The sequence below is a fragment of the Neovison vison genome, chromosome 12 (assembly GCF_020171115.1).
Source record: "Neovison vison isolate M4711 chromosome 12, ASM_NN_V1, whole genome shotgun sequence".
Taxonomy (NCBI): Eukaryota; Metazoa; Chordata; class Mammalia; order Carnivora; family Mustelidae; genus Neogale; species Neogale vison.
The window spans coordinates 125,856,479-125,875,340 of record NC_058102.1 but is presented as its reverse complement, the minus strand read 5'-3'; the positions used below and the strand labels follow the sequence as shown (position 1 = coordinate 125,875,340).

Sequence of the window (18,862 nt, the reverse complement as noted above, 5' to 3'; positions counted from 1 at the left end):
TTTAAAAATGAATGATAAGCTGGTTACATTTTAACAAATTATTTTTAAAAAACAACTACATTTTTTATCAATTTCTCTAATTGCTTCTTAACCTGCTACAGAGTCTTGTTTTGGTTGAAATAATGTGAAGAAATCCATCCCTCTACAGCTGGGTAATTCAGAAAAGGAAGAGTATTTTAGTAGCCTTTTCAGGAATTGTGACAGTGTTCTTTGATGTTACACTAAACAAGTGGCAGTTTCTTAAGACTAGTTGCATGTGAAAGCTTAAACTGTATCAGTGAACTTTTCTTCCTGTTAAATTACATTCCATTGGTTTATCTTGAAATAAGAATGGATCTTTTACTGTGCATGATTTGTAACATCATTTCATTGATCATTTGGAAAATAATGGTTCAGATTCTTCAGATTTTTTTTTTCTTCAGATCTTTCAAATGCTGACACACTTCTTAAACAATATCAAAACGTATTTGCTATTACCATTGATCACATCAGAAAAGCCTATCTTTTGAGAAGCTGCTAAGCTCAGATACAAATTTTTTGAAATTTCAATTTTTGTTTGAAAGCTCCAGTTTTATCACTGGTGACAAATGGGAAAATATCTGCCAAAAAACCAAGTCTTATAGTATGTCAGTTGTTCATTCAAATAAAAATGGTGTTCTGTGAAAAAAGAGGCTGCTTGAGTTTATAATTTGAATAGTCACTATGTATCCTCAAGATGACTGATAAAGTGTTTCAGCTATTCAAGTTTCATTACACAGAATACTGAAAAGCCTTGTATTTAAGAGTCAAAAGTTAGTAACATTAATAAATGTTACTACTTTGTCAAGACATACTTAACTGAAACTGGGTGGTGGTAGGTTTTTTTGGACCGTGCGCACCGTCTGTTACCAGTTCCCATTCATGAACACTAGCAATTTTACCCACCATTGCTTTTGCACCCTCAGTGCAAATGTCAAAACAGTGAAAAAGGAGAACAACGTCTTAGTATTATGAAAATAATTTCGACCTCCTGGACTCTCTCGAAGTTTCTCAGAACCTTCCTCCAGGACACCGAGGACCACATTTTGGGAATTGGTGTTCTAAGCCATGACCCTAATAACCATGCTCTGCTTACATGAATCTTAAAAACTCTTGACTACCCTGTCTCTTCAAACTATGATGGGTAGAGATATAACTTACTGCAATTGTAAAGCAGAACATAAACAACTGTAATGAAGTTTGATTAGAGAGCGAGTAAGAACAAGCCTGCTTACCTTAGGAGAAGAAATCTTTACGTAGACTATAATAGGGGCCAAAGAAGTTTTACTGAGTTGAGCTGGATGATTAATGGTATCTGCATCAAGGACTACCAGTTGCAGCGTTCTTGCAAGTTCAAAAATCCTTTCGATTTCACTCTGAACTTCCGCTGTAGAGGGTTAATAGGCAGAGTTCAATTACTGGAAGTATTTTTAAACCAAATTGAAATAAAAATGGTACACTGTTTCTTCAACAGGAAGGGAAGTAGGGCAGCCAATAGGTTAATGTTTGCAGGCAATCGAGGTGATAAAAGGTAACCTTTGGAAAGAGCTGTCTCTCCACAGAACCTTTAGTATTGAGGGAATTCTTCTCTCAACCAGCTATAAAATTTGCTTCCAGTAGAACATTCTTTGTGCTATAAAACTTCACTCTGTGAAATCATTTCATAAAGATGTTGTAAAATAGAAACTTAAGGATATCTTTAACTTGTCTGTTCCTGACCACGTTACCATAGCAACTCTCACATTTCTTTTCACTGTATCAGCTTGATCTGTGTTTATATTGTCCCCTATTGGTCTACTTTCTCTATATGATATTCTAGATTTATTAACAAGCTGAAATCCAACATAAAGTGGGAGAGACGTTAATAGTATCTGTAACAAACTTGTCCAAAAGCACACTTCTCATAAGTTTTTGCCAACAGATGAGTGGTCCTGCAGTATTCATATTTAAAAAAAAATTTTTTTTTAATTTATTTGACAGAGATCACAAGTAGGCAGAGAGGCAGGCAGAGAGAGAGGAAGGAAAGCAGGCTCCTCTGCTGAGCAGGGACCCAGATTCCAGGCTCGATTCCAGGACCCTGGGATCCTGACCTGAGCCGAAAGCAGAGGCTTTAACCCACTGAGCCACCCAGGCGCCCCAGTATTCGTATTTTAAAAGGGGAGTTATCCATTAGAGGCAGCACTACAGAAATCCAAACTCTAAGATTCATAGAAAAACTTAACTAAAAAAATGCTTGAACACCAAGAAAAGTTCAGTCTATCTACTCCACAATCCCTCCAGAATCCAAAACAGGACTGTCCAACAGAATGTTCTGTGATGGTGGAAATAGTCTGTGTCAGTGCCATCCAGTATGATAGCTGCTTGGCACAGGTGGCTGCTGAGCACTTGAACTGTATTTAGAGCAAATGAGAAGCTCAATTTTTAAACTTAAATAAAAGCTAAATAGCCAGAGGCTACTGTACTAGGCAGCACAGATCTATAAAGGCCTAACATGTAGCTTGTAGTATCCTCTACCATCATGAAAGGCAGACTCTATGAGACTCCTGGACCTACAGAATACCTTCCAATTCCTCTTAGCCATTTGGATCCACGCAGAAGAGTGCTGGAGATAATTTCAACTAGTATATTACTGCAGAAAAGACAAGTCACTACTCCTCTTCCTCACAGTAAGTTATGACTAGAATCCTTTTAGTTCCCTGGATGTATTTAAAATCTGGGCCGAAGGCATTTATAGTAGTAGCTTTGAAATAATATTTGGTTACAAGCCATTCATGACAGTCTTGCAGAAAGGAAGACCAAAAGCAATCTGATTAAGCTTCTGGATCTACCAGTTGACAAGAAACACAAAGAATAGACAATTACATAAACTACACCCATATAATACAGTTAGAAAACTTCAGACGGATAAGTGACCCAATCTCTTTAAGCAAGAAATTAGAAGGGGAGGGCGCCTGGCTGGCTCAGTGGGTTAAGCCTCTGCCTTTGGCCCAGGTCATGATCTCAAGGTCTGGGATCGAGCCCCACATCTGGCTCTCTGCTCAGCAGGGAGCCTGCTTTGCCCTCTCTCTATGCCTGCCTCTCTGCCTACTTGTGATCTCTCTCTCTGTGTCAAACAAATAAAATCTTAAAAAAAAAAAAAAAATTAGAAGGGGGGGGAAAAAAAAAGACATATGGAAAACTACAGATTAAGAAACTCACGGACAACAATAGCCAAACTGTGGAAGGAGCCGAGATGCCCTTCAGCAGATGAATGGATAAAGAAGATGTGGTCCATATACACCATGGAATATTCCTCAGCCATTAGAAAGGATGAATACCCACCATTTGCACTGACATGGATGGAACTGGAGGGGATTATGTTAAGTGAAGTAAGTTAAACAGAGAAAGACAATTATATGGTCTCATAGGTGGAACACAAGCAATAGCACAGAGGACCAGAGGGGAAGGGAGGGAAATCCAAAGGGGGAGAAATCCGAGAGGGAGATGAACTGTTAGAGACTATGGATCCTGAGAAACAATCTGGGGTTTCAGAGGGGAGGAGAGTAGGGGGAGGGGTAACAGGGCCATGGGTATTGAGGAGGGCACATACTATGATGAGCACTGGGTGCTATACTTAACTAATCAATCACTGAACACTGCATCAAGGACTCATTATGTACTATACGGTGGCTAACAACATTAAAAAAAAGACAACCCAATTAAAAATGGGCTAAGCATTTGAATAGACATTTCTATAAAAGAGATACACAAATATCCAATAAAGACATGAAAAGATGTTAAAAAATATTAGTCGTTAGGGAAACAAAAATTGAAATCACAATGAATTACAACTTCCCACCCACTAGTATGGATAGAATTTCAAAAATGAAAAGAATTGTTGGGGAGGATGTGCAAAAATTGAAATCCTCATACACTGCTGGTGGGAATGCAAAATGGAACATCTGCTGCGGAAAACATTTTGGCGGCTCCTCAAAAAGTTAAACAGAATTGCTGTGTGACCCAGTTATCCCACTCCTAGGTATACATCGAAGACAAGTGAGGATATAAGCTCTCACAAAAAATTTGTATACGGATGTTCCTAGCAATAATCACAACAGTTGAAGAGTGCAAACAACCCACATTCCAACTATGTCATGAATACAGTACATGTGGTAGTATGTACATGTAGTAGAATAATAGCCAAAAAAGAATGGAGTCGTGTTACTTGCCACAACATGGATGTATCCTGAACACATTATGCTAAGTGAAAGAAGCCAGACTCAAAGGCCATATGACGTATGGCCCTATTTAGTTGAAATATCCAGAAGGGATAAATCTGTGGCGACGTGAAGCCAAGCAGTGAATATCCTGGGTTCCTGGGACAGGAGACTGGGGAGGGACTGCTAATGGATGGGGTTTGTTCCAGAATTAGATATTGGTGATGGTTTGCACAACACTGTGCATATACAACTAAAAAGGGTGAACTTGATGGAACACGACTTACAGCTCACCAAAACGAAAAAAAAATTACAGGAAAGACTCATGGACCTATGAACGAATGAATCACTATGGACTTAGCATGCTGATTCAAGCAATTATTAATTTATATATATTTATAATAAAATAAATGAATAAAATGATGTATATATAAAAATATCACAATTGGGAAACGATACATGGTTGAACATCTAATGATACTAGGGATGTATTATTAATATATGATAATGGCATTGTAGTTTAATTAGTCCCTCATCTTTAACAATACATACTGAAATGTTTACAGGTAAAATCATATGATGCTTAGAACTTGCTTCAAAATAATCCAGAGGACATGGGGAGGGCCGAAATGAAAAAAGACTGGCCATGAATACTGAAAGTGGGTGATGGACATCTGAGGTTATACTTTTTACTTCTCCTATATATTTGAATTTACTTCAAAAACACTTTTAAAAATAAAAATTATATATTCTGATTTTTCATAAGTGTTCTAAAACATTACTAATATTATTTAGATATTCTGTTGATCTTTAAATTTTTATTTCAGCTATCACCTTGTATGGCTTCATCCCCTACCAATGTCTTCATGGCCACTGACCCCCAACAATCAAGTTCCAGTCTAAATATTACTGTAAGCATTATGAAATTTGATCAGCCCACACCTAACATCCTACTCAGTAGTGAGGCCGAAAGCTTTTTCTCAGAGATCAGAAACAAGACAAGGATACCTACTCTTACCCATTCTTTTATTCAACATATTACTGGAAGTCCTAGCTGGAGCAATTAAGCAAAAAACAAAAGGCCTCCAAGTTGGAAAGGAAGGTAAAACCCTTACTGTTTGCAGATGAAGACTCCACCAAAAGCTGTTAGAATAAATAAACCCAGTAAAGTTGCAAGACACAAAATTGGTATATAAACATACACTGTGTTTCTACATACTAAAAACAACTATCAGAATGAATAAGAAAACAATCGCATTTACAACTGCATCAAAAAGAACATACCTAAGATGTAACCAAGGGGGTAGAAGACCTGTACATTCAAAACTACAAGACAGTGCTGAAAGAAACTGAAGAAAATACAAATTGATGGAGAGAATATTTCATGCTTATGGACTTGAACACTGTTAAAATTTCCCTACTTCCCAAAGCAATCTATAGATTCAATGCAATCCCTGTCAAAATTCAAATGGCTTTATCATGGAAACAGAACAATCCTAAAATTTGTGTGGAACCACAAAAGACCTTGACAAGCCAACTTAATCTTGGGAGAGAACAATAAAGCTGGAAGCATCATGCTTCCTGATTTCAAGCTATATTATGATACTATAGTAAAACTGTGGTATTGGCATTAAAAAAAAGACACATAAATCAACAGAACAGAATAGAGAGCCCAGAAATAAACCCATGCATAGTTAATTTATGACCAGGGAGCCAAGAATATAAGTGCGGAAAGTATAGTCTCTGTAATAAGTGGTGTTGGGAAAACTGGATAGCCATATGCAAATGAATGAAGTGGGACCACTACCTTTCCCCATATACAAAAATCAATTCAAAATGGATTAAAGATTAAATCTAAGACCTGAAACCATAGAACTCCTAGAAGAAAACATAGGTGGTAAGCTCCTTGACATCAGTTTTGTGGATGACACACCAAAAGCAAATACAACTAAAGCCAAAATCAACCAATGAGACTACCTTAAACTAAAAACCTCTGTACAGCAAAAGGAATTATCAACAAAATGAAAAGGCAGCCTATCAAGTAGGAGAAAATGTTTGCAAATCACATGTCCGATATTCAAAATATAGAACTCAGAAAACTGAATAGCAAGAAAACTGTCTGATTTAAAAAATGGGCAGAAGGACTGAATAGACATTTTTCCAAAGAAAACATACAGGTAGCCAGCAGACACATGAAGAGATCAATAGTCATCAGGGAAATGCAGATCAAAGCCACAATGGCATATTACTTCATACTTGTTAGAAAAGCTAGTATCAAAAAAGCAAGAAATAACAAGTGTTGGTGAGGATACAGAACAAAGGGAATCATTGGGCACTGTTGTTGGGAATCCACATTGGTGCCTTTGTAGAAAACAGTATGGATTTTTCCTCAAAAAATTAAAAATAAAATTAACCTGTGATCCAGAAATTCCATACTGGGTATTTACCCAAAGAAAACAAAACCACTAAGTTGAACAGATACATGCATCTCTGTGTTTATTGTAGCATTATTTATAATAGCCATAATATGGAAGCAACCCAAGTGTCCAATGATAGATGAATGGGTAACAAAATTGTGGTACATCTCTAAGTAATGGACTATTAGCCATGAAAAATGAGATCTCACCATTTGCAACAACATGGATTTAACACTAGGTGGAATGAGAGGAAGACAAATAGCATAGTATTTCACTTACATGGGATTTAAGAAACAGGAGCAAAGAAAGAGACCCCCCCCCCAAAAAAAAAGACTTATAAATACACAGAACAAACCGGTGGTTGCCAGAGGGGAGTGAGGTGGAGGAAAGTGTGAAACAAAAGGGGGATTAAAAGTATGCATATCTTGATAAGCACTGAGAAATGTATTTATCAGTTGAGTCATATTGTACATCTGAAACCAATATAACACTGCATGTTAATTACACGTCAATAAAAAAAAAAGGGAGAGAGGCACGCAATATATCTGGTACTAGAGATTTTCCTTTGACAGAGTCCATCACACTTAGAATTTATTTCAAAAAAAAAGAAAAAAAATGCCAAAGACTTCCTTGGCATGCTTTCCTGGAATTGAAAAATGGTCTTGAAGTCATTTTGGTCCCTCAGAGTCATCCTACCCAGTGAAAGGATGCACACACTCTGCATCTTGAAGTGGGCAGGCCTAACTCATCCGTCCATATCCTACTGTCTCTCATACCTATGGAGTTAAAACTGGCACCGGTAAAATGAAAATTTATATCTGACATCTAAAAACAACACTCAGGGGGCGCCTGGGTGGCTCAGTGGGTTAAGTCTCTGCCTTCGGCTCAGGTCATGATCCCAGGGTCCTGGGATCGAGCCCCACATCGGGCTCTCTGCTCAGCGGGGAGCCTGCTTCCTCCTCTCTCTCTGCCTGCCTCTCTGCCTGCTTGTGATCTCTGTCAAAAAAAAAAAAAATCTTAAAAAAAAATAAATAAATAAAATAAAAACAACACTCAGGAACAATCATCATGTTTTCTCTAAGACAAGAAAGAAGAGAAAGTTACCTTGTGTAGAAGTTTCTGCAATTGAACAATACTTGGAAATAAAAACAGAATGAGATTGTTACTTTCATTGTGCTATATAGGAATATCTAAGTGGTTGGTTAATAACGGAACTGTGATATTGTTCTAGTATCTAGTTACTGAATGATAACTGCAGTGCCATTTTCATAATCACTAAGCAGAAAACTCTAATTCTGACAAGTGCCTTATTTGTCCCCCAAAAGAAAATCTCTAAAGCCGCCTCTAAGCACCTTTTCCTTTTCTTAAGTTCAGTAAGTTCTGCCTATGTTCCTAATTACAGTGTCTGACCCCTAGTAAGTAATGAATGTCAAGAGTCAAGTACAGTTGACTCTTGAGCAACAAATGTGGCTTTGAACTCTGTGGGTCCCTTAGATGCAGATCTTTTCAATAAGCAGAACTTTTCCAAAAAAGATCAATTAGATCTTTTTCAATAAGTGCTTTTCAAGCACTGTCAATGTATTTTCTCTTAGGATTTGGGTAATATTTTCTTCTGTAGCTTACTTTATTCTGAGAAGGCAGTATACAGTATATCTAACATACAAAATATGTGCTTATCAACTGTTCATGTTATCAGTAAGGCTTAGGGATAGCAGTAGGCTATATTCATGGTTCAGTTTTGGGGGAGTCAGAAGTTCTACCTAGATTTTCAGTGTGGGGCTTGGTGCCTCGAATCCCCATCATTCAGGGGTCAACTGTATTGCTTTGTACCCACTTCTTTTTTTTTTTTTTTAAAAGATTTTATTTATTTATTTATTTGTCAGAGAGAGAGGGAGAGAGAGCGAGCACAGGCAGACAGAGAGGCAGGCAGAGGCAGAGGGAGAAGCAGGCTCCCTGCCGAGCAAGGAGCCCGATGCGGGACTCGATCCCAGGACGCCGGGATCACGACCTGAGCCGAAGGCAGCTGCTTAACCAACTGAGCCACCCAGGCGTCCCTGTACCCACTTCTATTAACAATTATCCCACTGAATTTCGATGACAGGATTGAAAATGTTCCCAGCAGGCAGTGGAATGACAGAGCAATACATAATGAGTTCTCTTCCTTCCCTCACAGTACAGTGCCTGGTACATAGTTGGCATTCAAATTCTGTTGAAAGAATGAGCCAATTAAATAACGAATTTGACTACCAAAATGTATGCAGACAACGTGAACTACTCCTTTGGGTAGAGAGAGTGCTGGAGCTGGGGCATCAGTGTGTTGTGGAACAAAGAGTGTGCTAATATCTCAAGACAGCTACACTGGCAATAGGTGAAAAGGAGGAAAGAAATTAGATTCAGAAGATCAACTAGTCACATAAATTCCAAGGCTAATTTTATATTAGCAAGGCTAATTTTATAGCTTTCTATCATCAGCCCTTTACTCTCCGTTCTTCCGAAGAGAAGGCAGATGGTCAAGTACATGCAGTCGGCATCACTGCCAGATGGCACTGCCTCCTGGGAAAAAAATCTGGACTGCTAGTCAAGACCCCCGTGTCTAGCCTTCGTTTTACACCTTAGTATAAAGTGTAACTACACATAGCTATTCATTTCCTGTGGTTCTCAGATTTTTTTTTTTTTTTAAAGATTTAAGAAAGAGAGAACACACACCCAAGTAGGGGGAGGGGTAGAGGGAGCAGGAGCAGTAGATACCCCCTGAGCATGAAGCCTGCCATGGGACTCCATCCTAGGACCCTGGGATCCTGACCTGCGCCAAAGGAGCTGCGTAACCAACTGAGCCACCCACGTGCCTCGGCTCTTAGATCCTCTGCTAGACAGCGATGGGCCTGAACAAGGCTGGTTGTCCTCACATTTTGCTAGCTAGTAGAATCACGTGGCGGGCTTACTCAAACAGGCCATAGGGCCCCACGTCTAGAGTTTCTGATGCAGTAGGTCAGGCTGGGGTCTTAGAACAGTCATCCCTAACTAATGGCCCATGATGCCGACACTGTTGATCTGGAGAACACACTTCAAGAACCACAGAACTGAATGCTCTCAAGCTTGCCATCCCGGTTCTAATGTCCCTGGTGCTATAACCTGAGTGATGAACTCTGCTTAGTTGACACTTTCATTGAGATAATGATACATTCACATGCAGTTGTAAGAAAAACACAGAGAGCCCTTGTACCATTGACCCAGTTTTCCCCAATGGAAACCTCTTGCAAAACTATCATGCAATAATACGACAACCAAAACATTACTATGACCCACCAATCCTCTTTAGATTTCTCCAGTTCTCCGTACTCCCTGTAGGTATGTCTGTTGAGCTGTACAGGATTTTATCATATGTGTTGTTTCATGCATCCAGCACAACAGTTCAGAGAGAACAGTTCCATCACAGGATAAGTGACAAAATAAATGACCTAAGCTAGCTCTTCAGTTGGGTTAAGAATATTTACCAGGTTGGCAACACTGTGATCTCTCCACCTGGGTTGCTAACACCCAAGGTGAATGCCTTTCCTTACTCCCTGTATGCCGTCAGCTTCAACTGTTGCCATGTGCACAGCGAAACCTACCTTTGCTTCCTTAACTCTTATATATTTGCTCAATATTTTCCCACCTTCAGCACACGATTTTTGCTCTCATGCAGTACACATAGGCCCTATACTCACATCTCTGAGTACAAACATGTGCAAGGATGTACCTTATTTCCCTAAATTGATTTGTCTCTGGGAAGGTGCTTAGGGTAAAACCAAACCATACTTTTGAAGAAGTTGTGCAGTTTGAGAAACTCCAAGGTGACTCCTCTTAGAAAGCAGTACTATCATTATCTAAATATATTGTTTTTAAAAGTCTGAACTTGGAATTGGCAATTAACTGGATACCCACCCCCATAACTATTAACATTCAAGTAATATTTTTATTTCTAAGACTGTAATGTTCTTTATTTGCATTCCTTACCATTGGAATAGCTAATGTAGATATCTTAAATTGTGATGCTTGACCAATATTGCAAAGGAGACAAAAGGTTAGAACTTGAATGAGTCTTATGAGTACAAATAAAGCCACATGTCCATGCAGAGAAGTTCCATACCAACCTAAAGCAGTATAGAAGATGTACTTAAAGCTTCAAATTTTTCAGGGTTTTCTTTTCCTTTCTATCATACAGTGGTACATCAGCAAAATGAACTCCAAAGGCAACATACTCGACTTTTGTTTATGTAACAGAAGTTTTCTAGAGCAAATTTTTACCTATCAAATTCGTCTTCACTGTACTGGACCTTTCATCCTTTTGTAAAAGATGTAAATGCTAAAATTGATCTCCTTTGTTAGGCTTGAGGTAGATCTTCTCATATTTAACCTTTACTAAATGCAGAAGAATCTTAAGGTATAGCATACCCACATATACATACATTCCTGGAGAGTTCAAGTATCAGTTTTGTGCTGTGAGATCATAAACATGTTTCCTATGTAGTGGAGTCCACAAAACACGCATAACTTATTATTTAGCATGTTACTGACACAGAAGGGGTATCACCTGACCATTCTCCTGTCTGTTATCATGACCTGTTTCCTGGGGCTGCTATAAAAAATACAAGTCCTTGGGGCGCCTGAGTGGCTCATTGTGTTAAGCCTCTGCCTTTGGCTCAGGTCATGATTTCAGGGTCCTGGGATTGAGCCACGCATCGTATGCTCTGCTCAGCAGGGGGCCTGTTTCCTCCTCTCCCTCTCCCTGCCTCTCTGCCTACTTGTGACCTCTCTGTCAAATACATAAATGAAATCTTAAAAAAAAAAACAACCAAAAAAACAAGTTCTCATACTTACAGAGGAACCATTCCCCTGTGTTTCCCTGCGAGCAGACTCCATATTTGCTAGCACAGTATTCACGGAGACTTCAGAGAACGTAACTACTGTGAATATTGAGAACTGACTGCATCTTAAGTCCTGTCCTTGGTGCCGAGTTCCAGGTCTGTGCATACAGGTGATTGCCTGCTGGGTATGTGGGTGAGCCGAAACGCTGCGAATTCAACTTGTGCACAAATGCGGCATCTTCCTTACCCCCTGACCGGTCTACTCCTTCTAGCTCCTCATCCTCAATTCCTTCTCCCCAGAATAACACCATCAATGACCCGACTCCTGAAAGGAAAACCTTAGAGATCATGTTGGAGTTGGTTTCTTCATGTTCCAGATTGCCAATACTGGACTTTCTTATCTCTGGATTCCTTTCATTCTACTCATTCCCTGTACCACTGCCTTATTTCAGTCCTCTCTGAACCTCTACCTTGAGGGATGAAATCAGCCTACGAAATGACCTCCCTGTCCAATTCTTGTCCCATCTCCAGCCCACTGCGACAGAGATTCTCCTCAAGGCACTGGTTTTATTAGTTTCTGCCCAGAGTACATTGCTTTTGCCCAAATCTGCTTTAAGAGAGTCTGACTTTTTCCCTGACTTGGCTCTTTCTCTTTTCCATGCATTTCTCCACAGTGCTGTCAACGATCGTTGTAAAACACAAGTCCTATTATGTCATAGGGTCTGCTTTCCTACACTTCTCTACCACATCCACTATAAAAGCCCTATAAAGTTCTGGATGATCAGGCACAATCTCTCTGACCTCCTGGTCCCCCCTTGTCATTCCACATCTGTTAACACTGGCTTCCTCACTAGCCCTAAAACATATCACACATATTCCTGCCACAGGGCCTTTGTACCTTCAGCTCCCTCTCCCCAAAACAGTCTTTTCACAGGTAGCTATAAGGCTAAAGAATTCACAACAAATCATTCTGCTACAATGTCTTTTCCTCAAAGAGGCTCCCGTCTTCCCCATGTAAAATCTCTCTACCCCTTAGCCAGCTTTTTCTTCCCAGATTCCTTAACCACTGACTCTACATTTATTAGCTTTTGTCCATGTGTTCCCTATGAAACAAAAACTATGAGAGTGAGGATGTGGTGTCCTTTACTTCTCTGTCCCCAACACTTAACAATAATGCCTAGCACATGGTTGGCACTCGAGTATTTGTTAAATGGATGAATGCATGCCTAAAATCTATACCTGGCTCTATAATAGCCCTAAGGATAAGCTCTGAATTCCGTACTATCTCTCCTCTGCCTCTCTGGTGTCATCTGCCTTCACCCTCTGGTTTATTTATTTTTTTTTTTTAAAAGTCCTTTTTTTTTTTTTTTTAAGATTTTATTTTATTTATTTGAGAGAGAGAGACAGTGAGAGAGAGAATGAGCGAGGAGAAGGTCAGAGAGCGAAGCAGACTCCCCATGGAGCTGGGAGCCTGATGTGGGACTCGATCCCGGGACTCCAGGATCACGCCCTGAGCCGGAGGCAGTAGTTTAACCAACTGCGCCACCCAGGCGTCCCCACCCTCTGGTTTAAACCATACACTCACAGCTCAGGTAAAGAACCTATGTTTTCTAGAAGCCTCTTGTTACTCAGTTTTAAGTGCCTTTCACCCTCTCTACCTCTTTCCCTTCTGTCTTGCCTAAACCCTGTGGGGCTTCAAGACAACTCAGGCTTAGCTCCTTGCAAAGACTTTCCTCAGGGGCCTGCACCCTCTCTGGCAACCAGTTCCATGCAGGCCCACTGTGCTCACCACCTTCTACTCCAATGGGTCCTTAACTTCTCTGCCTTACTGTTATACCAAGCTCCTTGGGGGCAGTGCCTTCATCTAATTCATCTTTGTACCCCCAGACAGTCGGTGTCTAGTATATGCTCAATAAAATATATGACGTGGAACAGTCCTTTAAAAATAATATATAGCTGGTAGTTACAAAAGGCCTTGAAATGCAAACAAATCCATGCCACTGATGTACCATACGAGTGTAAACAACTGACATGTTAAGGAGGTGAGTCACTGAAGGGAGCATTTTCTAACAATTTCCGTGAACATCAAAAATGTGGGTCACAGAATGTAAGAATAAGAAATGAAGTTACAATAAGCAAAATGAAGTGAGTAGATGAGGAACAAAACTGAGTTTTATGAGGTATTCTAGACATTACTAACAGATAAAGTTTAATTGTACTAGTTTCTCTATGATTTATATAATATGCTCCAGAGTAAGCTAAAAACGTTTATGTTAAAGACCAATCTCCCAATGAACTTACATATTTAACATATAATTGGGAAAAAAATGAACTAAGATCAAAGATCTCGAACAATCCTCAAAAAAATTAAAATAACAGAAACCTAATAATCCAGTAAGTTACTGTGTAACTGTGATTAACCTAAGACTCCAAGCACATGCCACAGAGAAGAAACAGCTGCAAAGGATGTCATTTCAACAAATCAGTAGACGCTAAAAAACAGTATCCAACATAACCCTGTAGATATGTTAGCTAAAATCTCTATATTGTTTTTACAAATAAAAATACTGGTATCAATTAAAAATGGCCAGGAATTGACCTCATTTTTTATTTCAACACTGTCCCAACCCCTTACAAACACCTTCCTGAAAATGATGTCATCCCCGCTACAATCCCATTACTGAGGGTCTTTGGATAATAACCAGCCTTCATGGAGAACATACTGTGTTTAATCCTCACAGTAATTCTACAGGGTAGTTAATATTCTCTCTCTTTTGTTGTTGTTGTTGCTTAGATGAGGAAACAAGACACTACAGAAGTTCATGAACTTGCCCATGGTAACACCAATGCAAAGCCAGGAGTTTTTAGTCTGTAGACAGCAAAGCTCACTTTGGCGGAAAAAAAAAAAAAACCCCACAAAAAAACACAAAAGAACACCACAACCAAAACATTAATCCTGACAGCCAGTGGAATATTTAACTTGAAACTATCATAACAAATCTTTCCATAGCATGAAATCATTAAGACTATAGCAGTAGCCACTGGCAACCTGAGTCCGTTTCTTCTCTGCTCTGTGACACATGGAATTACCATCTAGTCAGATCTCATTGGCAGCCTCCGGAGAGAAATGTTTAAATAGTCTAAGCCCAAGTCTAGTGCACAGACTTACCTAAGCTTGACCTTGTGTTGGATCTTTCTATTATTGCATGCTTGCTGGGATTGTTTAACACGGAGCGCTTGGCAAGCGAGATGTCAGCCGTGACCCTTGTGATGGATATCCTGTTGGGGGGAAAACGTAACAGAAGACTCTGAGGTTATTAGCCGAATACAAGGGGACAGAAGTACATTCCCCAAACTCACTTAAGTTTGAAAAGCATAGTGAACAGTATTTTCAAATGAAAAGATGTTAGGGCACCAAATCCTTCATTTCTGCTTATCCCGCGCCTCCTTACTCGGCATTTATCGTTTGCTTACCAAGTACTAAGCGCTGTATATCTCACTGACTTATCCCCCCAACACTAGCAGAGAGGCTTCTTATAGTCCCACCTTTGCTGATGAAGAAAATGAGCCAAATATTCATCCAAGGCTGTCTACGTCTAAAAGGGGGAGCTGGGGCTTGAACCCAGGCTCCCGAAAACCTGTATTCTTAGCCCCTGCATCAGAAGTGTGGTGCTGTGATAGGCACAAAGAATGAATAAGAACAAGACAAACATGGTCTCCCTCAGAGAGAGAGAAGAGTCTAGTGGAAGAGATGGGCAACAGATAAGAACATTACCTGGTAAAATCACTAAAGCTCAAGATGGCTGTTGTGGAGAAGACAGGGTGTTGTGTCTGGTGGTAAGGTATTGCGGGGGTTGGGGGGCATTTTAGGTGTGATAGAAATGAGAGCATTTACTGTTACCAGTAAAATGATTGAGACCACAGAGACCCAAATATACAATAGGAAAAGCTAGGGGGTAAAACAGAAGCCTCACAATACCTTTGAAGGCAATGGTAAAAGGGATACTAAAGGTTTAGTGAAAAGTCTGTTTCTGAGTTAGAGCCCTCCACCTTCCCTCTAATTACATGAAGTTGCCAGGAGATGCTTGATAGAAGATGGCTAGTTTATTCTCTCCAGGCAATCACACGCAGGGCCCATGACCAGGAGACCCTAGGCAGAGTGAGGACAGGGCCACTAGACGGAAAAGAAAGGATTCTAAATGGTGAGCCTCCAGCCTCTTGCCCATCTTACAATTTTGATAGCCAGGCTTATAATACACCAGGGATCAAAACAGAAGCTCTTGGGGCGCCTGGGTGGCTCAGTGGGTTAAAGCCTCTGCCTTTGGCTCAAGTCATGATCCCAGGGTCCTGGGATCGAGCCCCGCATTGGGCTCTCTGCTCAGTGGGGAGCCTGCTTCCTCCTCTCTCTCTGCCTGCCTCTCTGCCTACTTGTGATCTCTGTCTGTCAAATACATAAATAAAATCTTGAAAAAAAATAAATAAATAAAGGAAGCTCTGTCCCTGGGACATCTGACCTGAGGGAAAAGGCCAAAAGGAAAAAGACTCCAAAACAGTAACCCTGGAGGTTTCCTATGGACATGGCCTGGTGAGGTTGTCCTATAGGGAAGCACCAAGCCAACAAGCTTCACCTTCGAGTATGGATTTTCCAAGTGATTACGTGATGTCCCTTTTTTAAATTGGAGCACTGTGGTGTTCACTGAGCATCTTAGGAAAACCTCTGAAATGAGAGCCCAGACAGAAAAATCAATAAATGAAGAATATAGCTGTCTCCTCCAACAACGTGTGGGTTAGAGGCACTGACATCCTGGGTAGTCAAAATCCACCATGAGCTTTGGGCTTGACTGCTAGTAGCCTATTGCTGACTGGAAGGAAGCCTTACCAATCACCTAAACAGTCTATTAATACATACTCTGTATCTTACATATATTACACACTGTATTCTTACAATAATAAGTTTTTCTTAATTTTTCCAGTATTTCTAGGTGGTTCACTGGAAAGATTTTTCAGATTGTTAAATCCTCCCCCAAATTTTCTAATATATTTATTGAAAACAAAATAAAACAAAACAAAACTCTCCTAGAAGAGGAGCCACAGTTCAAAGCCCTGTAGTTCAAGGGTCAGCTGTATTTCAAGTTGAAAGCTAAGACATTATTGTATCTGTGAAACTATAACAAATTTCTATTTAGAAACTCCGGATGATGGGGGCGCCTGGGTGGCTCAGTGGGTTAAACCGCTGCCTTCGGCTCAGGTCATGATCTCAGGGTCGTGGGATCGAGTCCCACATCGGGCTCTCTGCTCAGCAGGGAGCCTGCTTCCTCCTCTCTCTCTCTCTGCCTGCCTCTCTGCCTACTTGTGAGCCCTCTCTCTGTCAAATAAATAAATAAAATCTTTTAAAAAAAAGAAACTCCGAATGAGTTTTTGGCAATCAAAAATGACAGAAAAAATCAAAAGAGAGCTGGGACATAAAGTTAAGAAACTCTAAAGGTTAAAACAAAAAAGGCAAAGACAGAGAACACAGAAGAAAAAGTATACAAATGGGAGAACCGCTCAGGAGTCTCAACTTCCAAATAACACAAGAACTTCAGGAAAAAAAGAGAATAACGAAAGCAGAGAAACTAAAATCAATCAATCAATCAATCAATCAATCAATCAATCCAGGTCCCACATTGAGGGTCTGAAATGGAAGTCTTCTGTTCTTCTCAACATTGGAAGCCAGAAGAGAATGGGGCAGAAAGTTTTCAAAATCCTAAAGGGAAATTATTTCAATCAAAGTTCTATAGCCATTAGGGGGCAGATGGAGCTCAGATGGTTAAATGTCTGCCTTCAGCTCAGGTCATGATCTCAGGGTCTTGGGATCAAGCCCAAGGTAGCCTCCTTGCCCAGCAGGGAGCCTGCTTCTCTCTCTCTCTCTGCCTGCCTCTCTGCCTACTTCTGCTCTCTGTCAAATGAATGAATGAATGAATGAATCAATCAATCAATAAAATCTTAAAAAATAAATTCGGTAGCCATTTTAACTGTCAGTGAAATGGGAAGGTTGATGACACTTTTAGACATTCAGGGCCTCAAAAAGTTATGGACTTTTCTAGGGAAACTACCAGAGAACGCTGTTAATGGAAAGGACAGGGTAAAGCCCCAGATCAATGGATATAAGGAAAAGGGGCTCCAACCCAAGAGGAAGGCTAAAGGAATATCAAGAATAATGTTGAAGGATGTCCTGGAATGACAAATGTGCACCCATCAAAGACAGAAACTGTCCAGACCAGAGATGGCCAGAACGCTCCCAGAGGTTCGAGAAGACAAAGGGGAGTGACAATAGGATGCATTTCAGGATACCGTGAGGAGGTTCCGACAGCTGGGGGGTTCAGGGCTGAATTAATGCCAAACACAGAGGAAGTAAAGCAAGCGTAGAAAGGTATATTCCTTATCTCAAGGAAAACACAGAAGACAGTGGGAGGCACCTGGGTGGCTCAGAGGCTTAAGCCTCTGCCTTCGGCTCAGGTCATGATCTCAGGGTCCTGGGATCGAGCCCCACATCGGGCTCTCTGCTCAGCCAGAGGCCTGCTTTCCCCTCTCTCTGCCTGCCTCTCTGCCTACCTCTGATCTCTCTCTCTCTCTCTCTCTCTCTGTTTCAAATAAATAAATAAATAAAATCTTAAAACACAGAAGACAGAGTCATTACAGTGTATACTATGGCTCATTGGAATATTATCCAGAGAGTCATAATACATACTAAGAAATGGAGCCAGCTGAATACGTCCTCCTTCTCCCACATGCTTGGACCTCTCTGTGCGTGGTACTGCTCAGCTGAGAATCCACTGACCTGCTTCTCGCGTTAGCTCAGTAGGCTGTGTGAGGTTGGGTCACTATTCTATTTCAGCTCCTACAGTTATGCTCTGGGAATTGTCACTACTTGGGGTTCTGCCAAAAAGGAGACCTTGATAATCCTAAGGGTCAAATTCTGGGGACAATACAGTTGAGTAGTGCTTTTTTTGTTTTTGTTTTTGTTTTTTTTTAAGATTTTACTTATTTATTTGACAGAGAGAGAGATCACAAGTAGGCAGAAAGGCAGGCAGAGAGAGAGGGGGAAGCAGACTCCCCGCTGAGCAGAGAGCCTGATGCGGGGCTCGATCCCAGGACCCTGGGATATTGTGACCTGAGCCAAAGGCAGAGGCTTTAACCCACTGAGCCACCCAGGCGCCCCTAGAGTAGTGGTTCTTAACCCTCTCGGAATGTATCAAGATCGCCGTACCAGCTTTTACAGTTACAGGAGGTCCTGCCTTGGAAATGTGGTTTCAGCTGGTCACAGATGGAACCCAAGCCCTTGTTGTTGGGCTGGTGTTTTATTTTTAAAGTGTTGCCGATGATTCTAATGTGCAGCCAGGCT

The 18,862-nt window shown here is 40.6% G+C and overlaps 1 protein-coding gene across 8 annotated transcripts in view; it reads right to left on the bottom strand.

The window, feature by feature from the left end:
• CACNB2 (calcium voltage-gated channel auxiliary subunit beta 2) overlaps positions 1-18,862 on the bottom strand; it is a 382,104-nt gene that overhangs the window by 2,958 nt on the left and 360,284 nt on the right. For all 8 annotated transcript variants that reach the window (XM_044227101.1, XM_044227100.1, XM_044227104.1 and 5 more), the window contains 2 exons: positions 14,648-14,757; positions 1,254-1,405 (listed from right to left, as the gene is read on the bottom strand). In XM_044227101.1, the coding sequence (XP_044083036.1) occupies positions 1,254-1,405; positions 14,648-14,757 (262 nt within the window). The remainder of the gene's footprint in view (positions 1-1,253; positions 1,406-14,647; positions 14,758-18,862) is intronic.